General features: G+C 35.1%; 1 protein-coding gene across 1 annotated transcript; it reads right to left on the bottom strand.

Annotated features, from left to right (window-relative positions):
• Positions 1-5,293: 5,293 nt before the first annotated feature.
• Nurf-38 (Inorganic pyrophosphatase Nurf-38) lies at positions 5,294-9,341 on the bottom strand. The gene is made up of 5 exons (XM_073988803.1): positions 9,084-9,341; positions 6,963-7,081; positions 6,074-6,621; positions 5,886-5,995; positions 5,294-5,523 (listed from the first exon to the last, which is right to left on the bottom strand). Exons 1-5 carry the CDS (start codon positions 9,310-9,312, stop codon positions 5,492-5,494), a joined length of 1,038 nt encoding a protein of 345 aa, XP_073844904.1. The 5' UTR covers positions 9,313-9,341; the 3' UTR covers positions 5,294-5,491.
• Positions 9,342-13,129: the final 3,788 nt, after the last annotated feature.

Here is a 13,129-nt window from a genome sequence, read left to right as displayed (position 1 = left end):
GCATCCGAAGCCTCGATTGTATCCCTCTAGGTTGTGTGTCATATTTTATCTTATTGTGAAGACTTCTGCTGATATTCCGAGATGTTTAAGTCCCTTCACGCTGTTATTACGGTATCCGCGGAAATATTTAGGTTTTCTTTAGTGATGATGAGAAATCTTGATTAATGACTGAAAGATTCGGCGTTAACATCTCTGGTTGCAAAAATACAATAAAAATGATTTGTTTGGATTGTTCACAGATAATTTCAAAAAATAAACAAACTTATTTTGTTTTTGTTATGAAATGTCATGCCGTATTATTGTTGTTCTGTATTTGACACGCTCCCGTACAGACATACAGGGTTGTATTTTCTTAAATTTGACAGATGCGACTACCTTTTATCATTCTACCATGAGTAAAACTCGTAAAAGAGAGAAATGCCAAGTTTACACTAGCGCTCCAAAATCCACTGGATTTCACGAAATCCTGAAATACACCCCGATGTTTACACTTATTTTTTGTTGATTTCAAACATATCACAATGATCAAGGTAGATGCATATGCGCAGCTGATCGAACATGAATTTTCACAAGTTGTTGTAAATTGAATTAATGATCAAAAATATAGAACTTTACAACTTTATTTGGAAAATTATTTTATATGAAAAATTGTGTATAGTACTAACAAATGAAAAAATAAAAAAAAAATTATTTTATCGTTGAGACATCATAATAATAAATTTTGATAGATAAAAGTTGTGCTCAGAACCTGCATAATATTAGTACTTGCAGTAGTTTTCCCGTTTAGTGCTAAAAATGCGTTCCCGTACTCCGAAATCTAGCAAGACTTGCACTTCTCTTTAAACAAAAGTAGCGCCGAATAACACCTTCTTCTCCTGTTTTCTGCCATACAATTTTGGCCTAGTAGAAACTAGCAGCAAGTATTTTCATTGGCATCTAATATGATAGCTGACACGTTGATTTTGACATTTATGCAGGAGTTTCTGCAATTTCCGTCATTTTTCCGTTCCCTTATTTTTTAAGAAATTTGTATGGGGAAGCAATTTTTGACAATTCGCTGTTTTTTCTAACATTACCATTAAAAAAGTACGAGAACACAATGAAAACCAGTAAGGAAAGGATCAAAGTCGGGCGGGCCGACTATATGATACCCTACACCACTGTGAATATGTAAAGTATAAATCGGAGCTATATCCAGATCTAAACCGATTTTGATATAACATTTATTTCCAGACCGAATTCAGTCACACATTCCAAATATCATTGAAATCGGACTTATATATCGTGTTTGGAGCAGCAAATACGCGAAATCGGCCGAAAATATATATGGGTGCTATATGCAAATCTGAACCGCTTTCGATATAACTTGGCACATTTATTTGTAGACTGAAGTCAGTCACACATTCCAAATTTCATCGAAATCGGAAATATATAGTGTGTTTGGTACAGAAAATACGTGAAATCGGCCGATAATATATATGGTAGCTATATCCAAATCTGAACCGATTTCGATATAATTTGGCACATTTATTTGTAGACTGAAGTCAGTCACACATTCCAAATTTCATCGAAATCGGAAATATATAGTGTGTTTGGTACAGAAAATACGTGAAATCGGCCGATAATATATATGGTAGCTATATCCAAATCTGAACCGATTTCGATATAATTTGGCACATTTATTATTAGACCGAATTCAGTCACACATTCAAAATTTCATCAAAATTGGACGTATATAGCGTGTTTGGTGCAGCAAATACGTGAAATCGGGCGAAAATATATATGGGAGCTATATCCAAATCTGAACCGATTTTCACCAAAAGCAATAGCGATCTTCCTATGGCTAAAAAAGTTGTAGTCCCCAATTTTCAGCTAAATCGGACAAAAAATGCGACCTGTACGTTGCGAACAAAAATACATGGTCAGACAGACAGACGGACGGACATGCATAATTCGACTCAGAAAGTGATTATATGTATATCCCCAAAAGGAACTATGGGTCTATTTCGTTTCCTTTTGTATGTTACATACAAATGCACAAAGACATAATACCCCTTACCACTGTGTGGTGTAGGGTATAAATAGCATTGTAACAAAGTAATTTAATATTTTTTTCACATTGTTTACAAATTTTGATACTAAAATTTTTTTGTTGCAGCAATTGACCTTGTTTATTGTGATACGCGCGAAATCACGATTCCGCGCGAAATCACTAAAAGCCTTCGAAATCACGAAACGACGCCGAATGTAAACTAAGCAAAAGAGAAAAAATTGTTGTCACACAAAAGTTTTTTTCAAAAAGTTTGGGAACGCAAAAATGGAAAAAACGTCAAAAAAGCTGGAACAAATGTCAAAGTCGGCGTACCAGCCAATCAGACGCCGGCATCCATGATACTATTTTTTACACGCTCAAATTTGTCGAGTAAAAAGTTTTTAAAGAGAGCATCATTCAGCGCCATTTTTGTTTAAAGAGAAGTGAACATTTTACAACTTTTTTGCGTACGAGAAAGGGTTTTCCGGTAAAATGTGTAAAAGTCGTAAAAATTGTAAAAACTTTTTAGTTCTGGAACAAAGCTATTATGCATAAATCATCTACTATTTACTGCCTTTTTATCAATATTTAAATGATAATTTCCGCGACGACCGAAATTTACATTTTCGCCATTACAGGGTTGCCAACTCGTTTTTCCACCATGAAACCAGTTATAGTAGGTACTACAACAAATACAACTCAACAACAACCACAAAGGATTTTGTTTTTGTTTGTAATGCGGCCCATACACTATGGGCATGCAGGACAGCATTTGTAATAGTATTAGTACATTTTGAAGTTTTTGTCAATGTATTTGTGAGTATTTTAAGCAGGATTGAAATCAAAATAGTTTTGATTTTGTAAATGAAACCCTTTCAATCCGATGAATTTTGTTTATTTTCCAAGCAATCGACATACAGTTTTTGAAAAAAAAAAAACAAATGCTAAGTTTACATTTACGAAATCCACTCGATTTCATCTGTCAATTCCATAGCTCAAACGTCAAATGAAATCTCATCTGAAATCCATTGGATTTCATTTGACGTTTAACCTATGGATTTGACAGAGGAAATCGAGTGGATTTCGTAAATGTAAACATAGCAAAATATTGCTTGTGAACAAATTAAAAAAGTTGTTGAAAATTTGAACTCAAAATCGTGCTTTTGGAGGAAAATGTATCATTTCTGAAAAATGGATTGAAGACATGCCACACCAAGATCTATTTAACAGGTCACGTAAGTAGCACAACAACAACTCTATTTTGGCCGAACATTCTTCAATATGTCAAAATGTTTGTTTACGTTTTCATACAATTTATTCACAATAACAAAATATTTGACAGATTGAAACCAATCAGCTGGCCGTTTTACGCCACCTTATAATTTCATCATGATGCCACACACTATTCAATCACACACGTATACAAGGGGCATGGTACAATAAGAAAGGTAGATGCATCGGCGAATTGCTACAACAAAGCAACTTTTTTGTAATGTAAACTGTCAAAATTTTCGCCAAATGGTCTCTTGTTGTCTCTTTTTATCGCTTGTGTTTGTCTATCATGCTATGACATGCTATCTCTTACTTTCCGAATCATATGGTTTTTTGTTTTGATTTTTCATCATGGCACAATTAGGAAGGTAGATGCATCAGCCCAGCTGATCGAATCTAAAACGTCAAAAAACTAGGAATTCGCCATGAAAAATCAAAACAAATAACCATATGATTGGGTAAGTAAGAGATAGCATGTCATCACTTTAAAGACAAACACAAGCGATAAAAAGAGACAACAAGAGACCATTCGGCGAAAATTTTGACAGTTTACATTACAAAAAAGGTTGCTTTGTTGTAGCAATTCGCCGATGCATCTACCTTCCTAATTGTATCATGTTTTTCATGGCGAATTCATAGTTTTTTGACGTTTTAGATTCGATCAGCTGGGCTGAGGCATCTACCTTTCTTATTGTACCATGACAAGGGGTCATGATGAAATTATAATTAAATTAATTAAAAATGAAATTATAATTAAATAGATCTTGCAAGGGGTACCAGGGGTTCATTTGGCAGTGCAGTTTGGCAGTTAGTGTATGGCCAGCATAACGTTAGTGTCGAATCATGGCAGAACTACCAGGTAGTGGTGTCACACCAGCTGATCGAATTTGAAATGTCAAATCGCTTTATAAAAAAATTATTTTTGTTGTAATTTCCCCAACAACATAAAGTTTTGACATACCATATTCAAAATTTCACGATGCCACTACCTGGTATTTGTGCCATGTGTCGAATATAAATGTAAACAAAATAAGGAAATGTCTATAAATTTTTGGAATTTAAAAACTAATAATTTTTCACATTTGATTGAATATTTTGAAAAACATGAATGAAAACTCGTTAGATTTTCAATTTGAATGTTTCCATATCATTCCACTAAATTCATAATTTCTCGCAAAAAATAGAATTCTTGCAAAAATGTTTGGGGTAGCTGGTAATTCATTGAAAAGGGAAAAGCTGTTACAATCGTTTGCTTTTGAAAACAAAAAAGCACATGTTTATTAGGGCTTTATTATTTTCAAGTTTAACAAAATACCACACATAATAACAAATATTGTACCGCCTCTATAAACGGTGTTTTAGTGTACGGCATTTTGTTCGGGCCTGGGGCTGGATTCTTGTTCTATGAAAATTTGAAATGAAAAATATTTCCTTTATAATTTTTTTCATTTGACAGTTTTCTCCTTTATAAAAGTTTTCATTTCACATTTTCATAGAAACAGAATTGAGCCTCTGGAGGAGGTTACGTGTCAATGATATGAAGGAGTCTTTATGAGAAATAGTTTTTTTCTGATGAATAAATTTGTTCTTCAAAAAATATATATCCCTAATATACATCGTATGGAATTTGACACTAACATTACAGCCCAGTTCAGTCAGCTGGGTATTGCTGCTACCTTTCCATGAACTTGATCTAAGTTTGGACAAAATATTAAAAGGTCAAAATTTTTGACAGAATCTGTTGATCCAATATCGTGCGTTCCAGCCAGACACACGGACGGACAGGGCTAAATCGACTTCAAATTGTCTGAAACCATTATATCGATGAGGCACATTTTGGTCATGTGAAAGTGTATATAAACTCGTTAACCTAATGCGTATAATGAACCACTGATGTGGAAAATAGAATACTGTTCTACTGTAAGAAAGTAAATGCAAACCCCAAGTAGGCATTTCTTTTGTAAATCCAACTAAAATCAGACAAATAAATTCGAGTGCAAAGTTTTTCAATTGTGTATTTTCTTTTTTCTTTGTTATTACTCATTTAATAATATATAAGAGGATACTTCTAGGGGGGGTAGAGGGCAAAAACGTTATACATACAATATGCAAGTAAATTCAAGGTTTCTTATACCATTTAATACAAACATTTTCCATAAATATCAATGTTGATGAGCCTTGTTTGTTTCACTTAAGATGAATGAAATGCCATTTATCGACTGAAATGAAAAATGAAAGAGAGAAAGAAGGGAATAAAAAACAATAAATTTCAATTTGTTGCCATAAAAAATGTTTAATATAAAAAAGATACTACAAAACACCAAGTATTTTATTTTGTAAAAATATATACATTGTTTTAAAAGAAATATGTTAGAAACTTATTATTTAACTTAATTACTAAAACCATCACATTTTTAATTGTTTTATTGTTTTAATGGGGTTAAACAATTTTGGTTAAAATGTAGTGCTTAACTAAAATATAGGAAGTGCGCAGTTGTGTTATATTCAAAAAGCATTCCAAACCACAACAAAGAGTTCTACAATTTAGCATAGACATTTGTGGGAAGAAAGTGAATCTTACCTATGTCGGTGACTTCTTCAACTTCTCCACCTTCGGGAGCTTCGGAGATGATTTTTTCAGCCTCTTCGGAATTTGTAAGGAATGGTGAGTCGGTGACAGTTGTGTTCAATCTGTGGGGAAAAGCAGATGAAAAAAGGGAATATATACCTTATTTCAAATGACCGGTAACATTTTAAAATTGTTTTTACCTTGAAATAGAGCCTCCTTCCAATTGCTGGCTAATCAAACCTTGCCAGAATTTGTGTGTTTCTGCAACCACGTTGGTGGCAAATGCAGCATTTTTGGCATCACCATTGAAGGCAAATTGATTCTCGGGTTTACCATCGGGAATCTTGTAGATTTTGAACCATTCAACAGTGGCTCTCAACAAACCGGGGAAATATTTATCAACATCCCCGATGTCATTCATTTTTTCCGCCAATGGATCCTTAACATCTATGGCAATGATTTTCCAATCGGTTTCACCCTCATCGATGAGAGCAATTGTACCCAAAATTTTTACCTGCACAACTTCACCACGTTTGGCTACACGATAACCAATTTCCAAAACATCAATTGGATCGTTATCACCTTTGCAACCAGTGCTGGGTTCAATGTGATCAGGATTTTCCCAGGTTTGTGGGAAAGCACCATAATTCCAAATGTAACCCTTGTGGGGGAAACAATTGGCAACGAAACGCAATTTACCCTTTTTCACATCTTGTTTAATGGGATTCAAAGGATTCTTTAAACTGATCTGGAAAGGAGGAAACAAAACGAATATTAGACATGCAATAACATGATTTCACTCTTTCTTTGACATATAAACAAATACAAATGTAAGGGCAAAACAACTTAACGGTGATAAATTTCATATACTTTCGCCTTTGATCCCATTTGGCCAATAGGTTATTCATAAATAAACCTAAAGCCATTAAGCTAAATATAATTATTCGTTTGACATAAGCGGACCGAATAAGGTGCTCTTGGTAGCAGCATCAATGTACTTCTCTCATTATTTAATTTTCTTAAAAATATTCCACAAATGTCGTTTAGGTTGTTTTGCATTTTTGAAATGTTTCGGGCCAATGAAATTACCTCCATTTTAGCATTTGTCCAACGTGGTACTTCAACCACCATATTGTATACGGTCTTTTCTTCATTGGCATGTAGGGGGATATCGTGCAATGGTGAAACTCCCTTACCGCAAGCGGTTTCTGAAAAAAAAAAAATAAAAAAAAAACAGCACGTATTAAAATTGGAGCAGACATCAATAACGATAATTAAATGGTCTTTAATAGAACATAATAATTGAGAAGTAACCACCAGAAGCTTTTGTTGCTTAAACCGCAAACATACATACATAAACATTTTGTGTGGCTGAATGCAACGGAATTTATTAGGGTGGCCATACATACCAACACATTGCTAGATTAATAAATTAATAAAAAAAAACCACTCCCCGCACACCGTAGCGGAGCGTATTAGTCAATAGTCAAAAATAAATAAATGATAAAATGTTTTATCTACCTAATTATATGAAAGATAATAAGTCGGTCCCATAAGACCACTGTACTTTGCATTTGATCAATAAATTAATTGGATTGTTGCTTATTATGAAATAAGAAATTCCTGTTTAGAACCAAAAGCAGGTAGGGTATATAATAAATTTAATCGTTGATAACGGTACACAGTGTTCGGAATTAAAAAAGAATTTAAAAAAAAAAATATTTTTACTTTTTTAATTTCTTCAAATAAAAAATTATCAGTTGATGGGATCAATTTATGTAACGCCTAATTTAAACCCACTATTGGTCCATTATCGAGAGAATATGTGAGGTACCTACCCTAAGGAGTGGACCGAATATGTACTAACATAATCGAAAATGATAGACCAAATTGGTTACTCCCTTCAAAGTGTACATATTCCCGAACGGACATGGGAGGCTTCTCTCATTTTAATTAGTGCACGCCGACATATAATGACTCAATGATATCGGCCTAATTTTTATCACCGAGTCCTAAAAGCGTGTCTTACGAATACACTTATCCACTTATAGAGAAGTTTTTCAGAGCTGAAGTACTCAGGAAATGTAAGCCAACATTACACTGAGCGGGAAGTATGGACTTCCCCCGGGGAAACTATATATCGTTGTGATTCTGATCCCAAGGACTATCTATGGCAAAAATTTCAGCCCAAACCGAGAGGTGCCCATAAGCAAGTCAGGAGTGTTAAGGACAGTTCCGAAATGTCAAGACCCATATCTCGGGAAATATGGACTTCCCCCGGGAATGCTATATATCGTTGTGATCAGGATCCTAAGGACTACCTATGGAAAAATTTCAGCCCGATCCGAGAGGTGCCCCTAAACGAGACTTAAGCAGATAGGACATATTTTATCGTTGTTCGGAGAGTACTTCTACTTGAACAACGTAGAAAAATCGCCGTTCGTTTTCAGAATTTTGTATGGGGAATCAAGTAATTTATTCGTATTTGAGGGTTGAACAACGAATAGAGAAAAAACGACGTACCGTGGAAACGGGCTATAAAAGTTTTCATTTCACATTTTCATAGAAACAGACTTGAATATAACATTATAAATAATCACATTTTATATCAAAAGCAAAACACTGTGCCAATGAGTGGCATTACTTGCCAAATCGATGACTAGCTCAGTACTTGCATGTTTTACAACAACAAATTCCGGAAAACACCATCCATCCAGTTATTGGCATGTAAATAAGACATAAGTACATAATTGTAATCAATATTCCCACGCCAAAATTAAACTCTTTCGGTCTTTGGGGGAATACCTACCACGGTCCATAGAACACATTGCATGTAAAAAACCAACAACAAAGCATAACCACGACAAATATTGGTCCGAACGGACAAACAAACACACAATTTACGTACGTACGTGTGTCTTATCATTTTCAACGTTTACAAAAAATATTGCATAAGCTTCGGTGGCTTAGGCCAATTAAATGCCCGAGAACAGATAACAGCCAGAACACAATAACCACTTGAAGTTTTTAACAATAATTAAACATCATCAGAATGCTTGGATGAATGGGTTACGGTCAATGTCATTTCAATTGTCCACCAAATAAATCTAACACACAGAAGCCGAAGCCGGTAACACATTTTTCATGTCATAATATTGTATATTATTATAATCCACATTTTAAAACCACGGAACTCAAATTTATACTTACTGAAATAAATGCTATAATTTGTTGAGTTGGGAGCACCCTTTTCCACAATTTGATAGTTGGACATTTTCTTGCGATTGTCTTTAGTTAACGTTTGCAAATGAACCGGTGCGGTAGCGTAGAAACGTCGAGTTCCTTTTGCTGCTGTTGATGATGACGAAAACAAGTTTCGGCCAAACACGTTATGGCTCGGAAATATTTTTGTTATTCGCACAAATCGCACCGCCGACATGCTTTTGCTGTATAGTGGAAAAAATGCAAAAAAACAGGGTTGTTTTTCTACGGGCAATCAGCTGTTTGGCGGTTAAAGCTCACCTTGATGACCCGTAGTGTTATTGTGATTTGATTTTTTAAATTGATAATTTAAAAGTGGTATGATTCAACTAAATAAGGCATTTTAATATTCAAATAATAGAGGTTTTTCAAATAAATTTCTTTTAATGCATATAACTCTTGCGACCAGAGCTCCGAATACTCGCTCGAATTCGCTCGAATTCCACTCGCGAGTGAAACTCTTCTCGAATTCGAGCAAGTTGAGTGGGAACTTGCTTCCTCCCCAACACTAAACAAAAACTTATCCCACCCCCCAAATAAACTTGCCCCACAACCACCAAAAATATTGCACCCAAAAAAAAATTACCACCTCCCTTCAAATTTTCACTCGCGAGTGAATCGGAGCTCTGCTGGCGACAGTCTAAGAAATTTTTCATGAAAAATTTTTTAACTTATAGGGAGCGCCTTCACCTCCGCTCTCTCCTAAAAGCTAAAATATTTTCATGTGTTATTTTCAATGTTTGGCACTTCTTCTTTATTTGCAAATTCGGTATTCGAATATAAGCGACCATACAATTGTAGCATATTTCATTTCAATTACATAGATTACAAATGTGATATTTTTCATGATATTTATAAATTATTGACAATTCTTTCAAAACTGCTTCTATTTCTTGCTATACTGAGAAGATTAGCCGTGTTGTTGATATTTGTCCAGTCTTCTATGTTTTTTATCCAAGTCATCTCTTTTCTGCCTCTGGTACGGTGTCCTTCAATGGTCATTTTAAGTATTGCCTGCAGGAGCTTATACTTTCCATGTCGCATGATGTGTCCTAAGTATGCCGTTTTTTGGTGACAGATACAAGTTCTCTCCGTTGGTTAATTTTTGTCAGTACTTCGAGATTTGTGACGTGTGCACTCCAAGGTATTTTTAATACTCTTCGATAAATCCACATTTCGAAAGCTTCTAGTCTTTTTATGTCAGCAGCTTTAATGGTCCAGACTTCTGCAGCGTATAATAAGACTGACCATACATAACATTTAATAAATCGTACTTTTGTCTCAATGTTTATATCATGGTTGGTCAAAACTTTTTTATATTTAAAGAATGCATCTCTTGCCATTTCTATACGACATCTTATTTCCTTTGAGGGATCCCATTGGTCATTAATTAGAACCCCGAGGTATTTAAAACTTTTTACTCTCTCGACGTGTGCGTTGTTGATTTTTAACATTTTTCATTGTGCGAATTTTTCTTACTAACAATCATCAGTTTTGTTTTGTGTGTGTTAATTTTAAGACCATATGATTCGCTGCGTGAAGTGAGTTCATTTACTAGTTTTTGAAGTCCGGATATACTATCGGCTAATACTGTGGTGTCATCTGCATATCGGATGTTGTTAATATAAGCACCGTTTAGTTTTATTCCTTCTTTTATATTTTTGACGGATTCTTCGAAAATTCTCTCTGAGTATATGTTAAACAGCAACGGAGATAAGATACAGCCTTGCCTGACCCCTCTTGATATCGGTATATCGTCGGTAAGATTGCCGTTGACATCAATCTGTGCAGTTTGATGCCAGTACAGACTCCGAATGCACCTGAGTTCTTTGTCATCTATCCAAATTGACGAAAGTATTTCCATTAATTTGTCATGGTTCACTGTGTCAAATGCTTTCTCATAGTCGATGAAGCATAAAAAATGTCCTTGTTAGTTAATCTCTCGACGTTTTTGAATAAGGAGCTGAACACAGTATAATGCTTCAATCGTCCCCATGCCTTCTTTGAATCCGAATTGATTTACACCCATAGCTTGTTCACATTTTTTATAAATTCTGTTGTGTATAATTTTAAGGAATATTTCTAGAGCGTGGCTCATTAAGCTGATAAGTCGGTGGTCACCACAGTGTTTAGCATGACTTTTCTTAGGAATTGCTTTAAAAGTTGATTTTAGCCAGTCTTGAGGGTAGTGTCCTGTATTATATACATGATTCATTAACCTTGTTATCAGGTCAATATTATTTTCATCTATGAGTTTTAGCATTTCTGAAGGAATTTCATCCGGTCCTGTTGCTTTCCTAGTTTTTAAAGATGTGATTGCAGATTCTACCTCGCTCTTAGTAATGTTTGTTCCAGTCATCGGTTGTGCTGATTGGGTATTAAAACTTGATCTGTTGACGTCTGTAAGTAGGCTTTGAATGTAGTTCTTCCAAATTGCTTGTTTCTCAGCATTCTCAAAAGCAGGTTCATTATTATTATTATACAGAACTGGCGACATAGTTCTATGATATATACCAGCTGCTTCTTTCAATTTCTTGTGTAAATTATAATCATCGTGTAAGTTTTGTAATTTTTCGATCTCCTGGCATTGGCTATTAATATATCTGATTTTTGCAGCTCGAATTTTCATTTGAATCTCCCTGTTTAATTCCCAATACATTTCATAATTCGAGTTTTTGTATCGCCGTCTTTCGCTAAGGAGTTCTTGTATTTCATTTGTCATCCAGCCTTTGTCTTTTGATCTTTTGTAATTACCCAGATTGTTTTGTCTTATGGTTTGAAGAGTATTTTTGACTTCGCTCCAAATATGTTCCACATCATTCCTATTAACGCTATTCAGTTCTAAGTTTATAAGGTCTCTTATGCTTGATTTAGTAGCTGGGTCGTCAAGTTTCCCAATGTCAAGTTTACAGTGTTGTTTTTTCTTCACTGGTGCACTAAGTTTGGTGTATATGTTTGCCATAAGAAGATTGTGATCTGATGGTACGTCTGCTCCAGGATATGTTGATGTTTTCGCAATTGAAGTAGCGTAGCGTTTATTAACAATAATAAAGTCAATTTGGTTTCTTATTATATTTCCATTTCTGTCCTGGGGTGGATTTCCAGGTGTAGAGTCTTCTAGGTGGTAAGCAAAACAGAGTATTTGTTATTTTCATTTTATATTCCTGACAGAATTGGATTAGCCTGTCGCCTCTCTCATTCCTTTCCCCTAATCCATATTGTCCAGTAACACCGGTCACTACTTCTCGTCCAACCTTTGCGTTAAAGTCGCCTTGTATAATGGTTATCTCATGCTGTTTTGTTAGTTGTAGCAATTCTTCGATTTCATCGTAAAATGCTTCGACTTCTTCGTTACTTTTGTCCGACGTTGGCGCGTAAACTTGAATAACATTAATTGTAATTGGCTTCACATCAATTCTTATCATCATGGTTCTGTCTGATTTTGGTACAAATCCTGTAACATATTTTGCTATGCGGTCTGTTACAATTATTCCAACCCCATTCCTATGGGTTTTGTTGAGATTTCCTGAGTAAAACATTTTCGAGTTTTCCGATATAAATTCTCCACAATCTGGCCACCACGTTTCGCATATTCCAAGTACATCAATTTGGAGTCTGTGCATTTCAGTTACGGTATTAGCTAGTTTTCCAGCTTCGTAAAGACTGCGTTCATTCCATGTACCAATATTAAGTTTTGTTTTATTTTTACCTCCGGGGATTCTTAGCACCCTTGTATTGCCGGAGACTAAGGGCCGTGTATTTTGGTTTGTATTCATAATTTTATGGTTTTCCAGGGAGATTACTTCAGTGGTTTCCCGTTGCCTTCTGAAGGGTTTAGAATTTTCCTTTTCTATATCCAGCCGCTCCTCCTGGAGTTCAGACGCTGTTTGTGACCGCTCAATATGAGACAGACGTCGCATTGTTGTGATCAGTTCATCCGCCGCAGTTGCATATAACTTATACCGTTGACTTCCTACGTTGCGGATTGTTCTTAG

The sequence above is a fragment of the Musca autumnalis genome, unplaced genomic scaffold (assembly GCF_047663935.1).
Source record: "Musca autumnalis isolate F117 unplaced genomic scaffold, ASM4766393v1 scaffold_5, whole genome shotgun sequence".
NCBI classification, from domain to species: Eukaryota; Metazoa; Arthropoda; class Insecta; order Diptera; family Muscidae; genus Musca; species Musca autumnalis.
The sequence above is the reverse complement of the archived record's forward strand: the minus strand, read 5'-3'. Positions and strand labels throughout refer to the sequence as shown.